The following is a 22,640-nucleotide window of genomic DNA, read 5'->3' on the forward strand; positions in this document are numbered from 1 at the left end:
AGATCAGACTGAGGATAATGTCTCTGTGATTCTGTACAATGACACATAATGCAACAAAACTGTTAGAATGGGGAAAAAGGAGAGAGGAGACACCACTGGTGAGGCACTAGCAGGGCCGTACCCTTATTTTTTTATTTAATAACTGAAAAGTGGATTTAGTGTAAAGTTGCTCTTAAAGTAGAGCGATCTCTCCAGGATACTCTGCTTATGTATTAAACTACAGTTCAACAACTACAGTTCTTTTTAGGAAAGTATTAAGGAAATCAATGACTAGTTATGTGCCAGTAAAATAAAGAATTACTATTTTATTTTAAGTTTGAAATGCTTATTCATTTATTTATTTAGCGGTCCTAAAATGCATTAACTGAAATGTAGTATTTTTAGAAAGCCATTGGGATTCACCTGCCAGCCCATGGATATCTGTAATGAATGTTTTTGCCAACTATAGAAATCCCACTGGGTCACAGTTGAATGTTTAGTGCAGCAAATGAGGCTTTACCACCTGTAATCATGTTCATTAAAGGAAACACACACAGAATGAGGAACCCATCCTAAACCATGTGTCCATCCCCTTGGTTCTGTGCAGGCCCCAGGTTGACAGCTGCTCAGTGTGTTGATGGAATGGCTGCAGGACTCTATGAAGAACTCTTCACTGCCATAGTCTCACTCATCAACAGGTATATGGACACATCTCAGACTGACTGCACAATAAATGCTAAATGGTTTTGCAGTGCATCTATGTGCAGCACTGTTATGTATTATACAGCCGAACCACTGACCCTCTGGTTAGTGGACGAGCCGCTCTACCTGCTGAGTTAAAGCCGTCCTTATATCTCGTCCCCATCCAGCAAGAAGAAAAACAGCTGAATCATTTTGTGGTCTTCAAATTAACAAACAATTGAGCAAAGATTCTGCTGTGTCTCCTATCTACATGTTTTTCAGTTTCTCTTGTCAGACAGTAGATATATTATTGAATCAATGATTTGATCCAAGCCAGGTTAGCTGGGTTAGCCTGCTTTCAGTCTTTCAGCTCAGCTAAACCAAAGAAAGCCAAGCCAAGGTAAGATAATTAAGCTCATTGGCTGCTGGCAGAATCCTCATATCTATCAAAAAACAGGAGAATGGTATCAATCTTCTCATCACAAGAAAGTGAAAAAGCCTATTTCACAAAGTGTGAACGATTCATTGAACCTCAAATTGGTCCTAAAATGATGTGGTGCAGCATTTACACTGAAAGACACAATTACAGAGCAACTTTAAAACACGAGCAGTCATACCAGCCAAGCAGGTGCCCTCAAGTTTAACTTTTATATATTGACTATATAGATGACTAACACATATGTGAGTGACATGACATTATGCCATTGCAAAACAACAAAAAGTAAAGAAAAATAAAAGGATGAATAGGATCCCTTCTTTAATACAAATAATTAGATTGACATGGCATTATGAAGTGAAATGCCCAAATGACAGGTAGAACGAAATTCAAATGTTATGTCTTTATTGAACATTCTTGTGTTGTGCTACTTTTAAGGTTTGTATCAGTTCTTTTTTCCAGAAGAAATTTGGTTTGCACTGTGTGTGTGTGTGTGTGTGTGTGTGTGTGTGTGTGTGTGTGTGTGTGTGTGTGTGTGTGTGTGTGTGTGTGTGTGTGTGTGTGTGTGTGTGTGTGTGTGTCTATATTATATCTTATATTCAGATTAGTTCTTGATTGAGATTCAAATATGGACTTTATAACTAACAGAAGAAGTGTATTTAGTTTTCATTCAGAACCACCAACATAATAATCAAAGGTGTAAAATAAATGTTGTGTGGCTTTAAACTTCATACATATGGACAATAGAGGAAAATACTTATTTTTCTCCTCCTCCTCCTCCCATTGTTTAACGTAATGGTATTTCCCTGGGCTCATGTTGCATTTGTATATAAAATGAGTGATAAACCTCAGTCTCTGGCCACATTTCTATTTCACAGACCACTAACAGGTAGTTGTATGCGTTGTTTGGACATTTGTTGATTCAGATGATGTTTTCCTCTTGGAGACATTCATGTGTTTTCTATGCAGCTTAACCATCGCACATAGATAGAAAAATGCAACGCGCATACATGCACAGCACATTGTTTGTGACACGGGATGTGTGTTTCGTTGGCAGGGCTCTGAGGGGTCAGCAGCTGACGTTAGCCTCAATGATGGTGGTGGACACGCCAGGCATGAGGAACCCGAGACACTCTGCAGAGGAGCGAGGGGCCGGCTGGTCTGAGTTCTGCCACAACTACCTGCAGGAGAGGCTGCTGGAGCACTACCACACACACACCTTCAGACACACACAGGAGAGATACGCACAGGTAATGGACTCACACTCCAACTAATCCAAGTTCGCATGTTTGCTTGTCTTTTCATTTCATTTCTCTCAGGTACAATTTGGCAAATACGTGTTTTCAAATCACACATAAAAAAACAAAGGAATACTACATAATACTGTTGTGATATTACTGTCTGTACATTTTCATACATATGTATATGTATATGAATTGGATAGCAACATTTCAAAGTTGCCGCCGGTCGAAGTTGGACTGATAATTCTCACAAATGGTGTTGTCTGTTACAGGAGAGGATTCCAGTGGAGTTTCAGTGTCCAGAGAGCAGCCCCGCTGAGGCAGTGTGTGCCATCGACCAGGCGCCTCCACAGGTACACAGCTAACATGGCAATGAGAGTTACAGCTACATAATCTTAGCAGGATTTTGTTTGTATTTTGTATTTTGTTTCCAATCCATATATAATATTTTGGTGTTGTCTCTGTTGCACCTATCTGTCGGTCGTGGGAAAACAATTCTGGGTCATTTAATTCCTTCTCATCAAAATTAAAAGTCTTTTGTATAGAATGTGTTTTCAAATGTACTGTACAGATTGAAAAGCACCTTGAGGAAAATTTTCGTTATTCGACTGTTTAAGTAAACCTTGGCTGGGATAACACAAATAATATGGTAGGTGAAAGTCTGTTTGCTCGGTTGTGCTGTCTGATGAAATAACCATGATTTTTTACATATTTTTTAACAATGGTCCTGTTTTAAGGTTTGTCAAGTTTGTGGAGTTGGAAAGATTTTTCTGAGCAGGGAGAAGCCGATGAAAGCTTCTTTTGCATTTTCTCTCGGCTTCATTTTCCAAGTGTCAGATTCTAATAAAGTCTCCCTTATCAGTTTCATCTTACTGTCCAGCCACCAACAACCACATAAGAGAGGAGTTTTGATGTTGGGATTTTAAGCTCAGACTCAGAGAAACACTTATTATATTTGCAGCTAATTTTCTCCCAAAAAGACATCAGGACTGCAGACCTCAACCAAATATAAAACAGGAGCAGCTCCTTCTAAGGTGAACATGTTTATTTCTCACTTGAAATCCTAATGTGTGTATCTTTGCGTGTGTGTGCCTGTGTGTGCGTGTGTTTAAGGTCCGGGCGGCAGATGGAGACCCCAGAGGTCTGTTATGGGTTCTGGATGAGGAGATGGTGACACCAGCCCCCAGTGAGAACAGTGCCTTGGAGAGAGTCTGCCAGTATTACAGCAACACTGGTAAAAAGAAAAGCTAGAAACACAGCACGAGCACAGAGTCTCTCCCAGTGTGTGTGTGGGAGTAAGTAAAAGTGTTAATTCAGCGTTGGATAATGAGAATGGGTATGCCCCTGCAGTGCGTCAGTGTGAGCAGCCGCTGCAGTGTGAGGTGAACCACCTGATGGGCTGTGACCCGGTCCGCTACGACCTGACTGGATGGTTCGGTCTGATCCAGAACAACCCATCCGGTCTCAACGCCATCTGTCTGCTGCAAAACTCCACCATGTGAGTCTGTGTGAAGGCCCAGGATGCAGAACACTGAAACACGGTCATGTCACGTCTAAGTGAACGTCTCATAGTTGACTCCTGCAGCCGGAAAGATTTGCATTTCACCCAGAAGGGTGGGGTCACTGTCACACAGTATGTGTAAAGAAAAGCACAGAATGGCCAAAAGTATCTGGACAAGCCTGTATATGTATGTACTGTTAGGTACTTGGTCTGGAAATCTTAATGCTAGAGTTCCCATCATGCTTTAGGGGATGTGAAGTATATGTTGCGAAATGGATTCAGGCCTTCAGGGTGTGCTACAACTTGAGCCCCATTTTTTAGCCTCATTTCTTCACATTTGATCAAACTGGCATCATATTACCAAATAAGCTATGTGAGCACTGTACCCACAGATGTACTGGCAACTATCACTGGACTATGCTGTGTTCACACCAGACACGAAGCAAATTATTCAGGAGGCGAAAGACGCAAATAGAACTGAATATATGTTAATGTCACCCGGGGCAAGTGAATGGTGCGAATGATGTGTATGAACATTAAGTAATACATATATCAAAATAAATGAATAGGCGTCGGTTGGCAGGATCAGTTGTAGACAGCACTGAACACAATGTGTGCAGTAACTAATCTGATTACTGCATCTGTTGACTGTAAAACAAATGTGACAGCCAACTCCTCACTCTATTTTCTGCAGAGGGGTGGTGAAGGCCATGTTCACCCCCAGGACCTCTTTTACCCCTCTGTGTCGAGGTCTGGGGGGATTGGAGGGCGGCAGCCAGCGCTCTCTGCAGAGGAACGGCACCATTAGGAAGACGTTCAGCGGGGGGATGGCAGCCATACGACGGCACTCCCAGTGTATTGCAGTGAAACTACAGGCAGTAAGTGCACCACTGTCCTTAAGAACATTTCCCAAGTTTCTGTGCATTCAGTCTGTCTGTCACTGGCCCCTCCCGACAGGATGCTCTGGTGAACCTGATTCGTCGAGCCAGGCCGGTGTTCCTGCAGTGTGTGAGTGCAAATACAGACGTCCCGGCTCTGAGAGTCCAGCTGCACTCCACACAAATCCTGCAGGCCCTGCAGCTCTACCGCACAGGTCAGCAGTCACACTGGGGAGCTTGTTTAGCAGTTCTAAGTGTTCAAAGCGCACTACAATGTGCAGAATCCCAGAGGGGTCACAGAATAAAAAATGTTTGTGCACGATTCAATAAGTCATGCTCCTGGATTAATGCTTTGTGCTGTTGATTTAGCGTAACTTATCTCCTTAATGTCATTACTTTAGTCTGTTGTGTAGCCTTCACACTCACTATGGAATTCTTCAATGTAAAACATATTCATTTAGATATATGGATACACTTTTGGTTTTGGCTGCCAAACACAATGTGCTATTTTTCAAATCCCCTGTAGGAACATCTCTGTCATCTTTTCTCGTCACGGGAAGGAGACAATTGATATTACATGATATTCAGTCGAGAGGATGAACCACTTAATTATGTGCAATTATTCTCCCAGGCGGTCATAATGCTGTTGTAAGCATACTCTATTCTACTGTTCATTAATGCATTGATCAGTAGCAATAACTAATTATATGATATCTGTGACTGTGTGTAAACAGTTACTGAATGAGTGAGAAGACAGATAAACTCAACTGTTATATTATATTTATTTATATACCATATTTTATATATTTAAACACTGATTAATATGATAAATAAAGTGATATTTAATGTAAAACATAAAGGTGATATGATTGGTATAGGTGTTAATACATGCACTGAGAAACTCTTAAAATGACAACAAGATTACAGTTATTTTTTATATACTTGTACTGAGTATGTTGGGTTGAAATACATGAAGTTTACCAGGCATAGACTCATGCTCAAACCTTTGTCCTAAGAAAAAAAGAATATTCATAAGATGTTTGAATGTAAATATAAAAATGAAACTCTCACTGACCTAAGAAGCCGAGGCAGCCTCGACACTCTACCTTTGGGTGAGATTTACTTCCAACTGAGCAGATTTAGCCATTTAGGTCCACGCTCCACATTTCCACAATGAACTGTTTTTTTATCTGGACTGGCACCATACAGGTGAGAAAACAGGAGCCAGTGAACCACAGATTCAAAGTAATAGATAATAGCATTGAAGTTTCAAGCATAGTACTGATCTGGGAGCAGTTCTTGTATGGATGTGTTTTGTATCTATTTTGTGCAGATGCTGATTTATGAAGTTAACCGTGTTTTAAACTCAGGTTGTGTTTAGGCCAACATTCAGTCTGTTGATGCATAGTCAGACATAACCCAGTGATAGTCTGGAGTCATACAATATTCATTTGACCTGTATTGTTATGACTCTGCAGGCCAAAGTACTTCTGCTTTTATATGTAGTGAACAGGATTTTGAAGCAGAAGAAAAAGCAACGGTTAGTGGCAGCTCAGCTCGCTGCCCCTCCAACCAGACAGACTGCACTGAAGACAATGCTAGTGAAGAAAATAGTAAATGGACTGTATTTATACAGCTTTTTGTGAACCACTCAAAGCGCTTTACAGGTCATGCCACGTTCATCCATTCGCCCGAGGACGTATGCGGACTGGACGACATTCTAGTTAGAGGATGACCCACTCTTCTCCCTGAGCTATGTCACCAAACTCTGTCTTTTCTTTTTTGTTTTGATTGGGAGTCTTTTTACAATAACAAGACAATAGAAAGTTGTGTAAGTTGATTGCCTACTGAAACCACTATAATCTACTGGTCGTGCCACAACAAGTTACCGACAGCAACGGCAAAGTTCAGTGTGTTAAATGTCTTCTTTTATTTGTCATGAATTCATTTTCAAAATTCCGTTTGGTCTTCTCTCCAAAGTCGCAGTGTGAACTGGATCACAGCAACCTGCACAGTTTGTGTCGAACAAACAGAAGAGGTTGTGTTTGTGTTTTACAATAACATTTTGTATCCCCTGTGTTTCTTTCTTTATTACCCACTGTCTCCTTATTGCTTTGTTCAAGTTCAGTAAATCTTCTCTTAATTAGTTTTTTAGTGCTGCTACTGATTCTGCAGGGATCAAAGAAAGTTTCATCCCACACAGCAGCTGGTTTTATCATCCACACACTTTTCTACCTTTAATGTTTTGGCAACCTTTTCTCAACCCTTCCAGATCTATAGGCTCACATATAGCAAATGAATTCTGGAACTAAACTCTGGATTTCATTCTCTGTCTGCTTCTCTGTCCCAGGTTATCCAGACCACATGACTCTGAGTGACTTCAGGTGCCATTTCCAGGCGCTGTCTCCCCCAATTATGAAACGTTATGCTTCAATGTTTGTCAGCCATGATGAGAGAAAGGTCAGATGGCACATCACGGCGCCTTGCACTCTCACACAACAACCATGTCTGCTATCTTCATCAGAAATCAGTAAGTTGTTCTTCTCCCTCTCTGCATCTCAGGCGGTGGAGGAGTTGCTGGTGGAGTTGGATCTGGAAAGAAAGAGCACGGTCGTGGGGGCTAGTAGGGTGAGCACATTAAGGGCAGAGGATGTCCCACCTTGTTAAAGCCCTATGAGAAAAAATGTGATTTGTGAATATGGGCTATACAAATAAAATTTGATTGATTGACATGTTTGAACATCTTTAATCTAGACAGTGGAACATGCGTGCAGCTGATATGACTCAGGATCTTCTTCCTGCTCCTCAGGTGTTTATGAAGCGAGGTGTGCTGCGCTACCTGGAGCAGCAGAGGGACCAGCAGGTCACCGGCTGGTTGTTGTATCTACAGGCTTCCTGTTCGGGACACCTGGCCCGTCAAAAGTACCGCAAACTCAAGGTTAGTGTCGCTCTGTACGCAGGGGAGGATGTCAGGGGGGGGACACGGACCCCCTTCGCTCCACTCCTTCCTCATTATCATTGCAAGGACAGCTCTATAATTTAAAATTACATATATATATATATATGCATATACATTTTGTCCACTCCCCATCTCTCTCTCTGTTACACACGCACACATGCTCCCTCTCTCTCAGAGTGATGCGATCTCAGTGGTTACTGACCTCCAGTAAGTCGCAATCTTTTAATGAATAATAACATAAATAAATGAAGACTTAAAGTTTAAGGTGTGTAGAATTTAGTGGTGAAGTTGCATGTTGCAGCTGAACACCCCTCACCTCACCCTCCTCTTCCAAACATGAAAGAAGCCTTCAGTTGTCATAAAAACTCAAAAGGTCTTTAGTTTGTCCAGTCTGGGCTACTGTATGTCGGCCTCCGTAGAATATATAATAAATATAAAGTATTTAAATATAGAGGGCCCATTCTAAGGTTAAGAAAACAACAATCTGTACAATTTAGATGAAACACACTAGTGAAAACATCACTAGGATTATTTCATATTGTGTGTGTGTGTGTGTCTCCAGGTGCAACAGATGGCGGTCAGCTGTCTGCAGAGTAACCTGCGGGTTCTGAGGGTCGTGTCCACGTGGAGCTGGTGGAAACTTTTCTGTCGAATTCGTCCTCTACTCGATGTCAACATGGACAATGAGAGGATCAGGGCCAAAGAGGTACAACCAGACCGCACACACACACACACACACACACACACACACACACACACACACACACACACGCACACGCACATCATCGTCATCGTCATCGTCATCATCATCATCATCATCATGCATTGTGCATAAACACTGTCAGATATTGCACACTGCAGGTCGACTGCCGTCATAGTAAATGATTGGATGTAAATACAGTATGTGTCGTCGTTTGCTGTGAGATGCTCTTCTGCTTTTTGTCAGGATGAGGTTTCAACTCTGAGACGGCGTCTGGAGAAATCAGAGAAGGAGAGGAACGAGCTGAGGCAGACTGCAGACAGCCTGGAGACCAAGGTTTATGCTGCAGCAAACACCAACACACACACACACACACACACACACACACACACACACACACACACACACACACACACACACACACACACACACACTCATGCTGTCTGATCCATGTGTGCAGATTACAGCTGTGACGTCTGAGTTAAGTGACGAGCGTTTCCGTGGCGATGCGGTGGGACAGGCTCTGGATGTTGAGAGGTCAGAGAGACTTCGTCTCAGCCGAGAGAACAAAGAGCTGCAGGTAGACAGGCTGAACAAGTAATCTATTACTCATAAAGTACTCTTCATGTCCTCCCTTTTAACCCCCTGCTGTAACTTGCTGCATTGCTTGTAATACATGTCTGTTACTCACTTGGCACTATTGCATCATCTTCACTGTCAAACATCAGGCTCGTGTAGACCAATGTAAAGTCACCATGGAAACACTGGAGAAGCAGCTGGAGGAGGAGAAACAGAAAGTTCAGATCGCTGAGAGTCACAGAGGAGCAGCAACAGGTAAAGGACTGTGCTCACTCGTGCTGCACAAGAAGGATGCCACATATTAAGTCCAGAGAACATAGAAAACAAAACCTGTCCAGTGTGCTTCTGCGGTTGCCAGGGGTAACGTGGAGGGATTGTGGAGAGGGTCAGATAAATAACAATTAAATTGGTATTTGTTAACAAAAATGTCTACAATCAACCTCATGCAAGAACTCTTGGCAGTGTTGACTGATAATAGAGCAGAGATAAACCTTTCAGCAGCAATAAGGGTGTTTTTAATGTTTTAAATACATTTTAAGGTTGAAACTTTTAACTTAAACTTAAATGTGTCTTTTTAAACAGCTGCACCTAGCCTTGTAGTTCCTGTTAAGTTCTTTCTGAACTTTATTCAATTTTATAATAGTTATATAGTTATATTTTCTTAATGCGAAAATGTAAATGTTCTGTATTTATATAGAGCTTTTCTAGTCTTAATGACCATTCAAAGCTCTTTACACTACAGTTTTGCCATCCACCCGTTTACACAGTGCATCTCTGTGCAGCGCTTTCTCTATCAAACACCAATCCCAATTTGGGATTCAGTGTCTTGCCCAAGGACACTTCGGCACGTGGAGTCAGGGGAAACGGGGAAGGAACCGCCAACCTTCTGTTTAGTGGATGACCCGCTATAACTCCTGAGCCACAGCTGTCCTGTCCACTAAAGGGAGGGAGCGAAAGGCCAAGAAATGGGCCCACAAAGTGATGTGGTCATTGACCTGTTTTGTCTTTACAAGCTACATGAGTAAATGGCTTTATTGTAGTTTCTGGAATTTCTCTGTTTTATATAAGGTTACAAAGACAAACAAAAATGAAGCGCTGCCTCACCAAAAGTCATAAATTGTGAGAGGAAGAGGTGGTTTCCTTATTTGCATAGTGATTAGGAACAAGTAAGCAGTGACACACCCACACCGGTCTGAGTTAAAATTCGTATTTTGGCACTACCCAATTAGCCGACATGGTTGAATTAACTGCATCTTCAAGAGAAACACATCACAGCTTAGCTGCAAGAAAATAACCTTCACCATCACCCCTGACAAAGTCACATCCTTCACCCCCCCCCCCCCACAGAAAGTGAGCTGGCCATGCAGCTGGAGTGCTGCCAGACCGAGGTTGAGTTTGTCCGCAGACGACTGAAGCAGACGGAGGAAAAACTGGAGACTGAGAGACAGACGCGACAGCAGCTCGATACCAAGGTGAGGCAGGACACTCTGACGTGCAGGGCAACGTGGATGGGAGATTAAATATCTGAAGAGAATGGCCCTGTGCATCTACGTGTGTGTGTAGGTGGCGACACTGCAGGCCCAGCTGGAACAGTCCAGGAGGAGTGGGACTGAACTGAAACGTCACTGTCGCCGCGTGACCTCCGACCTTCAGGATGCCAGAGTCCTCACTGACAGCTTGCAGAGTCGCATGCATGAGCTGGACCGCAAACAGAGAAGGTGTGTGTCCACCTGTTCCTCTTTAAGTGTCACGTCATTTTATTGCTCTATCATCTCATCCTGCCTCGTACGCACTGTGAGGCCAAAAGGCGTTGTTTGATTGTTTGATGATGAGATAATAAATCTACTGAAAGTTTAAATCCTCACAAATATCTACACACTGATATGAAATGTGTATGCAATGTATTAAATGTCGAAATCTCAGCTTCACAGAACTTAACAGTGGGTTTCAGCTCGTTGTCTTTCTGTTTACTGCTCTGGTTTCACTGTCACTGCTCTCACAGACTTGTTTTCAACTACTCAGAGTAAACAACTGTAAGACGCCTCTGTCCACTACCTGCTCAGCAGCAAGCAGCAGATAGACACAGTCAGGGAGCAGCTGGTGAACATAGTGGCGCTTTTAGCAGCTTAGAGAGACACATATTTGCCTCAGGAGGTGGTGGAGACCAAAAACAGAGAGGGCACTGTCTTCAATAACGCATGGACAGGTTCTCACCAAACTTGGTGGGAGCATTACGTGGAAGGGTATCTCCAGTTGATACTTTTTTTGCGCTGATTGATCAAATTGACCACAAAAATTTGGAATGAAAAACAAATTTCTCTGCAAATTAGACTATTCTAAAGTCATCACTATGACGTCAGAAAATTCATCATGCTTAGTTATCTTTCATGATCATGAGGTAGGAATGATGTCATCATGATTTCACTGTAGGTCAGTCAATTACGTCATGTAATGTAGTAACACATCAACTTTTACAACCAGTATCGTTAGAGACACAGTCTACAGCTTGTTTTGAACAACCAATCATTTGGCATCATATGGTTTAAATTATGTCATGATTAAATGAAATGAATTATATGCAATACAATAAAAGTTAGCATTGACTGATTGGGGTATACAGCACGTGCAAGGTATGTATCGTCCCTCCAATGCTGTTTTGTTCTGCAAACAACTTCACTGCCGATGACCAGGACAGGACGAAGGAGCATATTAATAATCTGAATGTGACATGGGTGAAATTTTATTTATAGGAATTAAAAATAAAGTAATAGATCTAACCTCAGAGGGTCCATGTTTACTTTTGGCCTGTTGAAAAACAAGTCTGCAGTATTTTTCCTATTTTATATACATTATTTTACCTAAAGCATCTGCCTGCTCTTGCTGTTTCTTTGTATTTTCTTTCAGGTTTGACAATGAGTTGACTCAGGCTCTGAAGGAAGCTGACAACGAGAGAGAGCAGAAGGACAAAGCCTGTCAGGAAAACGCCGCTCTGGGCACTGAAATATACACTCTGCGCCGCAACTTGCAGGTTTGTATTCATCAGTATTTTCTGTGTGTTCGTTTATGCAAACTCATGCAGGAAATGTTCCTTGGAAACAGCATGGACCATGTATGGACTTATCTTCCATTGAATAAAATAACAAGTACTTCACACTTGTCCCTGCTGTAGTGCACTGGTGTTAATAGCATATTGACACAATGAGCTATTAGTGTGTCAGAATGTGATCCTGCTGTTGGAGCAAACAGCTGACATTAACAAAGAAAAGCACTGATGATACAATAGGGTGCTTTAAGGTCAAAGGTCAAGGGCCATCATTCATCAAGTTAACATGGAAAAGAGCACATAATCTATTGTGGAAATGATGGTTGTCACAGTTGATTCATGACACGCTGTCGCTGCAGTTAAATGATGCAGATGTCACTGTAGATTGATGAGACAGTCATGTTAGGGGAACTGTGTGCACTCCACAGTACATTTAACACATGACTCACCCAAACTGAAGGTTAATCTGATATTCCACAGGCAATCCAGAATAAAAAAAGTTAAACGTTCCTGTATTTTTTAAAGTGTCAGTGTGTAGAATGTAGTGACATCTAGTGGTGAAGTTGCATGTTGCTGCTGAACACCCCTTACCTCACCCTCCCCTTCCAAACATGAAAGAGAACCTGTACTCGCCTTCATTTGTCATAATAACTCAAAAGATTTGGGCTACTTTAAAAAACATGGCAGCCTCTGTAGAGAGGACCTGATTCTGATGTAAATATAAAGTATTTAAATATAAAGGGCCCATTCTAGGGTAAAGAAAACAACACTTCGTACACTTTATATGAAACACACTAGTGAAAGCATCAATAGGATTATTTTATATTCAATCTCTGCCAATAAATCTCTTTCACCCAAATCTTAACCACTGAACCTTTAATCTGTTCCACCAGTAACACTTATTGTCAAGTTTCCATCCGAATTGGTCACAAATTTCAATGGATTTTCCCGAATATTAGCAAAAGAAAAATGTGAATTTGTGTGAATTTCCAATCCACTTATCATTGAGATAAGAAGCAGGTGTTTGTGTCTCCTGGTGCCATCGTGCAACTGCAGAAAGGGAAGGGTGCAAAAAGAAGATATGAATTAAAGAAGCGTCAATCTAAGGTCAAAGGAAGGAACACAATGACTGTATTAAAGTGATGAAAACTCTAAGATGGAGATCACACTTTGTTTCTTTCTTTATTAATTCAAGGAAGGTTTCAGTCTCCTTACTGGTCCACATATGATGTTTTTCCCTCGGCTGGAGCAGACGTCTGAGTGACTTTTAAGATGCACTTCTTCACATTTACGTTTTAATCCACACATCAACTCTTCCACCTCTAACCAAAGTGAAAACCCTTTGTAATATTTCAAGATTTTATAAACGTATGGAATTCCCATTTAAGCCTTTATTTGCAAGTTGAAAATGCAAATAAAAACATCTGTATGGAAACACACATAATGACAAACAGTGAATGTGCGAGGAACGAAGGAAACAATGCAAACAATAAGAATGTAATGAAACAGTAAGATTAAGCAAATATGAACAAGTGGAATCAACGATTGGTAAAAGAGACGGAAAAGGAATAAGCACTCAGACAAGAAAAGTGGATAAAGAAAATGGAAAGTGAAACATTTTTTGTTTTTTATCATTGAATGTATGTAATTAAATTCCAAGCTGTTCCAGATGAAACCATATGTATATTTGAAAGTATACTATGTAACTTGTAAGAGAAAAATAACTTGTCCTTAACTGAGCTCAGTGTATTTTCACAAAGATGCTTCGAACCCTCTGCATGAAAATGTCTCCTGTTAGCCGCTCAGTAAAAAACATGTTGAATCCATTTCTCAAGTTACAGGGGCTGTGTCGGAAACCAGCCCATAATTAACTCATTCACTCAAATATAAAGTCCATGTAATGTACAATAGACTCATGGTGCTCACCTCAATATTGCGCGATAAAGTGAGATTTTGGACACTTGGATAAATTCAAGTGGACAAGTGGATACATTTACACACAAATATTCAGTCACTCAGAAATGGCAAAGTCTTAATATCGTATTGTAAGAAGTAGATAGGGAGGTGACGTCAGACACAGTCGGAGGTAACAGGGTTTAACAAGCTGATGGTTAGCACAACATCTCAAATGTTTGCTTGTATATGTAAGAGGCACAAACCAAGGCCATATGAAAAGGTTTATTACAAGCACCCTACTCACATTATAATTAGTCATTTGATCCTGTGTTAATACAAACAATATTAGTGAATCACTCTCCAATAAATACCAGACCGAATGAGTGTGAAACAATCTTTTGTTAAATAATGGCAGTATTTGTCGTCCAGCTAAGAATCAGATTATTTCCACAAGAAACTGTGCTGTAACTCTTTTAAGGTTGTTTTTATGTCTGTCTTGGAGCGAGCTTCAGTTTCATCTCCCATGTGGCCAAAACCTGCCAAAGCAATTTAAGCAAGATTAGGCCATTTAACCTTCACCTGCTCTGGAGATGCTGATGTAACCACCGGACAAAAAGAGAATTTCTAAGTTGGAGGATGAGCAAAATGCTTAGATGCCACTAACACACGGCTCTGCGTGTGCGTGGGTGTGTGCAGGAGAGCCAGTCAGAGGTGGGTCGTCTGCAGAAGCAGAAGGAGGAGCTGTGCGCTCAGATCCGTGACCTCAGCCTGCCCGTGGACCTGGCCTCAGATTCACTGCCTGACCTCAAGAAACAGCTCAGACTCCTGGAGAGCCAGGCCAGCGAGAGGACGGAGGAAGTCACCAAGCTCACTGCCAACATACGACAGCAGCAGCAGGTGCCGTACAGTGCACTCAGACACACTCAGACATATTCACCCAGCGCTGCCATTCTCACCTCCTCTCTCTTCCCTCTGGTAGATCCACATGAGGTTTGAGATGGAGATGGAGAGGATGAAGCAGATGCAACAGAAGGAGCTGGAAGATAAAGAGGAGGAGCTAGAGGATGTGCACAAGTCCTCTCAGAGACGGGTGGGTGTGGCACAATCCAATCATGTCATGACATCACAGCACCGTTCATAACTAACTGCCCTACAGAGATTACTGGTCCCCTCTCAGTGGATAAAGTCTGCAGTTGTTTTATCAAGCATGTTATCTGACTTGCTTATGTCAGTTTGGCGTGGACTATGTATTCCAACATGCATAAGACAAGTACTGTACTGTAGAACATTGTTAAGGTAGAGGCCACTTGTAGTTCACCATTATATAATATTTCACTATTATTCCAATTTATTCTTCTATTCCACAATTAAGAGGGAAACATGCATTTGACTCCACATTTGTTTAACAGCTGAAACTATGAGATATAAAGTTGCTCTAATGTGGATTAGAATGCTTTTACCTTTATGCTGCTTATATTGTAATCCATCAGTAATAATAATTTCTAAATCTATAATAGTAGAAGAGTGACAAAACCTGGTGGAGGTTGCGCACTCGTAATTTTTTTCAATATATTATCCCCCCCCCCCCTCATATAAAGCAGTGAATATAGTGATCATTGTGTCCATCCATCCATCTGTGATCATTTAGTTTCTAAAGTAACACATGGTTACAGTTAATCAAGCATGAAAGTAGTGGCTTTTGATATTTTGGGTTTCATGAATTTTTTTTTATTCTGTATTTCCATGGCAACCAGTCTGAAAGTAGCTGAAAGTAATATCTAATTGAAAATAGCTTAAGCTCCCCCAGAGTCAAACATAAAATGGCTTCGAATTTGTTGAAGAAACCTCACTGTGTATGTAAATCAGGTCGTGGAGTTGTGCCTTTTTATAATTAAAATTACTTGAAATCTGCATTAGCCTTAGTTCTTACTTTTACATCAATGATGGAACATAGATTAAAACCCCTGTAACCCCCACCGCACAAATACTGTGGTCGATTTTTTTACTTTAGATAAATGTTGGTTTAATTGAATTCATTCCAGTCAGGATATGTCTAATATGTGATAGTGAATGAAAGATGAAATAATTGTCTGTGTAACTACTTGGAGCCAGATTCAAACTGTAACAGGCTTCTAGAACCATCTAGAGTTTCCTGATGTGGCAAAGCACAGAACATGATTTAGATAGTAGATATGTGGAAAGTTAGTGGACATAGTATTTGACCTGCTGGTTTGAAGGAAGGTCACACTCAGTGGTGTGTCCTCTTCGTGTCCTTGATGAAGAACTTCATCCCTCTGGCAGAAAGTTTAAAGCACCAAACTCCTCCGTTATTTTGTGCTGTTTATTTTTGTACCCTTCCACAGATGATGATGTTTTTATGCCTATCATTATGCATCGTGCTGCAGGGAACATTTTCTGTCGGGGACGATAAAAACTCATTCAGACTGGTCATTCATTATGTGTTTTTGTTGTATGTGTATGTGGTGTGTGTAGCTGAGGCAGCTGGAGATGCAGTTAGAGCAGGAGTATGAGGAGAAACAGATGGTGATTCATGAGAAGCACGACTTGGAAGGACTGATTGCAACTCTGTGTGACCAGGTACTCACACAAACACTCACACACACACACACACACACACACACACACACACACACACACACACACACACACACACACACACACACACACACACACACACACACACACACACACTGAGCTGCTCATATAAAATCTCTTATTGCAGAAATATGCAAACTGCTTAACGTATACTTCATATCTTTATCTCCTTTGGTTTTAGTGTGTGTGAAGTTTATTCTGACGGAATGATTGTCCAGACAAATTTGTCACATCATAGATCATTAACATTGTGGGTTAACGTTCTCTAGCTGATGACTGTGTCATGCCGACATTACAGGCACCACAAAACAAGCATATGCAGCCAAGAGGCGATCCTCTCTTTCTCATTATGAGGATGTAATTGCACTGCTGATAAGTGATCTGTGCAGGAGCTGGCAAGTAGCTCAAGTTGAAGTATTTTTAGGCATTTAGATTGAAGAGTGTGATTCCATTTTTTACCAGGTATGACACTTAACTTTTTGTAGGTAATCTATTTTATGGAGGGATGAGTCTGATCTCTCTCGTCCTGCAGGTGGGACACAGAGACTTCGATGTGGAGAAGAAGCTGAGGAGAGACCTGAAGAGGACTCACGCCCTGTTGGCTGACACTCAGCTGCTTCTTGCCACCGTCGACAGCGCCGGACACAACGTCCCCAACGGCAGCAAGGAGCAGATAGAGCGCCTACACTGTCAGGTACACCCAACCGTGATAAACTGTACAATCACCTGAGTGTGCAGCTTTCCCCCCTACCCACTCACTCTCTCTCTATATCCAATTAGCTGGAGGAGAGTGAAGCGAGACGCCTCGAGGCCGAGAGCCTTCAGACGACTCTCTCCCAGGAGCTGGAGAACACTCAGATTGAACTGGAAAATATCTGCAAACAGAAGGGCATGGTGAGTGTGGCTGTGGCAATGATTTGATGTTTCCATTATTGTGTTTATTGAACATGGGATCTGCTAACAGAGTGACATATGTACCACAAAACAATATCTAATAATAATAATAATAGCAATATTTATATAGCACCTTAAAAACGTAATTTACAATTACAAAGGATATGATATGGATGGCCAAGGTTAAAACACACAAAATGTATATTCTTATAATATTCTCATGTATGCATTAATTATTCATATTGGCCTCTATGGAGCCTGACAGACAAAACACAGGCCAACTCCAACCAGCTCATGGTCACTAAATTAAATGTAGCTGTGAGTTTTACGACACATTTATTCCTTCTCGTGTGATTTGATCAAAGTGAAGCTGTGAAAATGGCAGGTTTACTTTAAGGCATATAACCTCAGCGCCTCCTGTCTGTGTATGTCCAGGTGGACGAGCAGTTGACCATGCTGCAGCATGAGAAGGTGGACCTGCTGAAGAGGATTGAGGAGGACCAGGAAGACCTCAATGAACTCATGAAGAAGCACAAAGCGCTCATTGCACAGGTTATTGCTTTGAATCGGATTGTTTAATGAAATCAAATCAGATTTGGGCCACTTTCATATGTTGTTTTTTAAAATCATATACAGATCAGATTTTTTAAATTGAACCTCAGTCTGAACATCCATGGGACCTGTATCAGAATTCATTGCGACTGTTATGTCACTTTAGATCGTCATTCGTCATGATTATGCACAGGCGAAGGGGCGGGCAAGTCTTGTGGAGAGGCGCTGACAGATGTAGTTGAAAGTAGCCCTTGACATCCATACATTTTGGAACAATTTGTTTAATTGAAGCCATTCACGTCACAATCCCGTCATTCACACATCTCTGAACTTTCCGCTCTCCTTCTCTTCATTCTTCTACTCTTCATTTGTGGTCCCGTGTCTATTACCAACTTCTTCTCCTTGTTTGCTTCCGTAACGGCGTGCTGCGAGTGGCGTCTCGTTAGTCTCCTGCGCATGCGGGTCACATCAGCACCATGGAGTCTGACATTGGCCACATTTTAAAAGATAATGTGAACAGCTACATAAAAAGAAAATCTGATCTAGAAACAAATCTGAATTGATTACTTATGCTTGCAGTGTGAACGTAGTCTTTGTGCACGGTTCACAGTTAGTCTGTCTGCCTTCATTGATCACTGATCAATCTCTCTCACACTCTCTTGTTCAGTCCTCCAGTGACATCTCTCAGATCAGAGAGCTACAAGCTGAACTAGAGGAGGTGAAGAAACAGAGACACTCTCTCCAGGAAGAGGTTTGTTGGGCAATCAGAAAATATATGCAGCTCAAGAGGTTTGTGAATCAGATGTGCTATTGAAGCTGGATAATATGGGATGGCCATGGATGTCTGCATCATTTCACCTCTTTGTTGCAGGTCTCAATAAAATTGCAAGCTTCAGATGGTGTACTGCCACACTCACTGATCTGTGGCTGCATAATTTACCCTTTCAAATGTTTTTGGCTCACTCCTTTCTCTCTCCACCTCCTTGTGATGCAGCTCCAGCGGTCAGTGTCGAGGGTGCAGTTCTTGGAGTCATCCACTGTGGGGCGTAGCATCGTCAGTAAACAGGAGGCACGTGTATGTGACCTGGAGAATAAACTGGAGTTTCAGAGAGGGCAGGTCAAGAGGTTTGAGGTCAGTTCCACATTTATTTCCCATTTCAACACATTCTATTGTTAACAATGTGTGTGATGTTTAATTCTCTGGCTCGATCCTGTGCTGCAGGTGCTGGTGTTGCGGTTAAGGGACAGTGTGGTGCGTCTGGGAGAGGAGCTGGAGCAAAGTGCTCAGGCTGAAGCTCGGGAGAGGGAGAACGCTCGATACTACCAGCAGCGCCTGCACGTCATGAGGCTGGAGATGGAAGATCTGAGCCAGAGGGAGGAGGACAGCAGCCGCAGACGCATGGAGATGGTAACATGCTCAAACCACTACTGCATTCAGTTTCACCACAGTCAAATCGGACCATAGATAACCACAGATGTTGCAGTTCCTGTCTCTTCTGCCTTGCACTCCTCCATTGATGTTTTCAGTGGTGCCCCACATGTACACAAAGCATCAATTTTGATTTCAGCTTTATGATGAAGCACTTTTCGGATCATGGGTTTTTAAATGGTTTGTTGAAGAAGGAGGATAATTTTCTCCACCCATGAAGAAACACATGGTGATAGTTATAATCATTGTTGGTTTTATTTCTATTTTTCAGTTTCAGTCCCTGTTGGTACCTAAACAACAACTGTTATATGGACTGTTCACTGTTCACCAGAGGATGAATCCCATACTGACCTTGGTGGTACCATGACTATTCCTGTGGCTCCATCATGACATTGGCAGTTGAGGTTAATAGTTGAGTATTGCATTCCATCATCATGGAACTTGCCACAGATATTCAAGGTCTGTTGAAGATGAATCCTAAAGCCATCATCTGCCTTTTCTGACTTTTCCTCTTGTGCCATGAATGGGTTAAAATACCTCAGCAACAGTCATTGTATGGACTGCCATGACATGTTGTTCAAACATTCAGCATCCCTCTAATACTTTGGTTTGTATATACCTGAGAAAACATGGTGAAATATATACTTTTTTCAAACCCAAGCACATTTATTTGGTACACGCACAATTTTTTTCCATCAGGGGGGGCAGAAATTATTTCAGCACTTAGCACATCTATGAAGGGCTCCATGGACGCATTGAACGCAAAATAGCATAGTGACAGGTTCTATAAATACAAACCTCCTGCATCATAGCATGATGCTTTCCTATCACTCAGGTTAGCAACAGCCTAGTCGAACATAAATTGATTAGCACACATACTGACCAATCGATATTGAATTCAGACGCACAGTGCCTTGTTGTATGTTTTTATTGTGCGTTAGGTAACATTGAGTGGGACAGAACATGATTAACATCTACACAAGTTCCAAAAACTAATCTATAATCATTATTTTTACTGTGGTGAATGTTGAAAACTTGGAGACCTTAGTGTTTTACAGATATTTGTATGAAAAAGACATCACTAGTAGATGAAAAGTGCTTCATCGCGCACACACACAAACAGAGGCTCCTTGTCCAGGAGTCGAGAGAATTCCAGGAACCGAATAGTTCCTCACCACCCCACGTCTTTGGTATTCACCTGGAGACAGATCACCCCCACTACCTGGGCACCACCGAGGCAGCTAAATATAAACCCCAACAGGCGTTACTCATATGCAAGCAGTGAGACAATAATTTAGTGATGCTGGTACTTAAAAAACTCTGGCAAGAAAAAAAACACGTCCTCCAGGCTATGACTGAAACTATAGCGCACTTCCAAAGCAGTCACATTTCTGCTGTTCTCATTAACAAAAACAACATCTGGTATATTACCTGGAAGATTAGAAAACATCGCTTTCGATACTGATCAAACTAAGTTTGTTCACGGCAGCAGGAACAGCAGGAGGAGGGAGGTTTCAAATCATGAACACACAAACATACACACTCTGTAATGGCCTTATTATTGAGACCAGTAATCATGCTTTATGAAATATGATATCTTGCATGATTTGGTTATAAACATGCTGGATAATCATGGAGAAGCTCTCTCAGCAGTCTGACCTTGTCAGAACTATAAAATGAGCTGATACAGAGCTGTGAGGGAAATGATTTTCTTGCATTTACTCGGATGAGACAGAATCTGACTTTTTGCAACGACACAGGTGCTTAACATGATAAATAATTATATTCTGTATCGTAAACTACCATCAATTAACTTTTAAGAGGTCATCGGTGTTGTGTATATGTATAAAGCATTTGTACTGCATGAGCTCCATTCTTAGCATCCTTCAGGCAGCAGACACATAGTAGCTCCATTTGGGTTTGTCAGTGTTGCACTGATTAGTGCGTCATTCCTAGATTTCCAACACTGTCAGAATTTAGTCCCAGTCTATCTGTGGTCGCAACAAGACTGTGACAACTATCTTTGAACCTCTGTTATAGTGCGACGTAGGACCACTACCAAACACATCACCACATTCAGGCCCATCACCTCTCATGTACATATCAAACATTAGAAATATCACATATCATTCTGGGTAATATAGGTTTATGTGCAATATATTGAACATTGTGTATTGTAGTACATAGAGTAGAGGAATAAAAAAGAAAAGATACAACACTCTCCAAGTAACTGGCTAAATACAATTTTTTATATGTTATAAATTATTCTTTGACCACCATTCCTGTTTTTATCTAAGTGGGCAAAGACATGTGTTGTTCCCAGTAAAAAGAACTGGCCTCGACCCAGCTCTTTTTGGATAGCCATGATCTGGATAACCGAGGATCTGTGCACATCTGAAAGAACGTAAGAAAAGAAGATAATTCTCATTTTCTACAACACTGAGATGTCAAATCTGCCGTTCTCCTTCCAGACTGACTGCTCAGTTTTTAACACTGGTAACGTGACATCTCCATACCTCCAGTGATATTTACCTACGACAAGGAGGTTATGTTTTCTTTGTTTGTTTGTCAGTTGGCAGGATTATTAAGTACTCAACCAATTTCCATGTCATTTTTTGGAAGGGCGGGACATGAGCAAAGGAAGAATCTATATGCGATTTTGCTGTGGATCCAGATCAGGGAGTGGATCCAGGAGTTTTTTCACTTTCTTTAACATTGGGTTTTTTTTTTTTTAGAGCAATTCATGGATCTTGATGAAGATCAGGCATGTTTAGGGGACTATGTATGGTACTGGGGTATTTATGAATACATGCAATTTAATGCAGATCCAAATACAAATCTAGATGTAGTGAAGTTAATGTGGTTTCATAAGGGGACTGTTGGGCCCTGGTGGGTGTATGTCCTCTCTGAGTGCCGTTTCTTTTTCCATCTACTATGTAGCCTGTAAGATAAGAAATTGTGCAGTGTTTTTCATAGTTTTTATTTATTTATTTGTAATGGATCTGAATACTTCTTCCTCCACTGACCTTTTAGAAATCACTTTGTCAGAGATGGTTTTGATAAGAGCTCTATGTTCTGTCCATCGCAGTTCACAGAGCAGCCTCTTGCTTCTGTACTGAATCATAAATGACATTTTAGCATCACTCCCTTTAAGTTTTACATCAGAAGGTAGGTTGTTTAGATAAAATGTTGGTTAGTTTCTAATTTACAATGGTCTGATATCTTCTTTTTCCCAGATCTCAACATAATTCTCTCA

The 22,640-nt window shown here is 41.4% G+C and overlaps 1 protein-coding gene across 3 annotated transcripts in view; it reads left to right on the top strand.

The window, feature by feature from the left end:
* LOC117771873 (unconventional myosin-XVIIIb-like) overlaps nucleotides 1–22,640 on the top strand; it is a 45,081-nt gene that overhangs the window by 16,388 nt on the left and 6,053 nt on the right. For all 3 annotated transcript variants that reach the window (XM_034602712.1, XM_034602710.1, XM_034602711.1), the window contains exons 14-39: nucleotides 587–677; nucleotides 2,154–2,346; nucleotides 2,610–2,690; nucleotides 3,451–3,571; nucleotides 3,688–3,835; nucleotides 4,533–4,716; nucleotides 4,796–4,931; nucleotides 7,067–7,176; nucleotides 7,279–7,344; nucleotides 7,526–7,654; nucleotides 8,238–8,381; nucleotides 8,622–8,711; nucleotides 8,836–8,955; nucleotides 9,104–9,209; nucleotides 10,302–10,426; nucleotides 10,518–10,672; nucleotides 11,859–11,982; nucleotides 14,590–14,790; nucleotides 14,873–14,983; nucleotides 16,387–16,491; nucleotides 17,042–17,203; nucleotides 17,290–17,403; nucleotides 17,839–17,955; nucleotides 18,623–18,706; nucleotides 18,950–19,087; nucleotides 19,178–19,363. In XM_034602712.1, the coding sequence (XP_034458603.1) occupies nucleotides 587–677; nucleotides 2,154–2,346; nucleotides 2,610–2,690; nucleotides 3,451–3,571; nucleotides 3,688–3,835; nucleotides 4,533–4,716; nucleotides 4,796–4,931; nucleotides 7,067–7,176; nucleotides 7,279–7,344; nucleotides 7,526–7,654; nucleotides 8,238–8,381; nucleotides 8,622–8,711; nucleotides 8,836–8,955; nucleotides 9,104–9,209; nucleotides 10,302–10,426; nucleotides 10,518–10,672; nucleotides 11,859–11,982; nucleotides 14,590–14,790; nucleotides 14,873–14,983; nucleotides 16,387–16,491; nucleotides 17,042–17,203; nucleotides 17,290–17,403; nucleotides 17,839–17,955; nucleotides 18,623–18,706; nucleotides 18,950–19,087; nucleotides 19,178–19,363 (3,341 nt within the window). The remainder of the gene's footprint in view (nucleotides 1–586; nucleotides 678–2,153; nucleotides 2,347–2,609; nucleotides 2,691–3,450; nucleotides 3,572–3,687; nucleotides 3,836–4,532; nucleotides 4,717–4,795; nucleotides 4,932–7,066; nucleotides 7,177–7,278; nucleotides 7,345–7,525; nucleotides 7,655–8,237; nucleotides 8,382–8,621; nucleotides 8,712–8,835; nucleotides 8,956–9,103; nucleotides 9,210–10,301; nucleotides 10,427–10,517; nucleotides 10,673–11,858; nucleotides 11,983–14,589; nucleotides 14,791–14,872; nucleotides 14,984–16,386; nucleotides 16,492–17,041; nucleotides 17,204–17,289; nucleotides 17,404–17,838; nucleotides 17,956–18,622; nucleotides 18,707–18,949; nucleotides 19,088–19,177; nucleotides 19,364–22,640) is intronic.

The sequence above is a fragment of the Hippoglossus hippoglossus genome, chromosome 12 (genome assembly GCF_009819705.1).
Source record: "Hippoglossus hippoglossus isolate fHipHip1 chromosome 12, fHipHip1.pri, whole genome shotgun sequence".
In the NCBI taxonomy this organism is placed as follows: domain Eukaryota; kingdom Metazoa; phylum Chordata; class Actinopteri; order Pleuronectiformes; family Pleuronectidae; genus Hippoglossus; species Hippoglossus hippoglossus.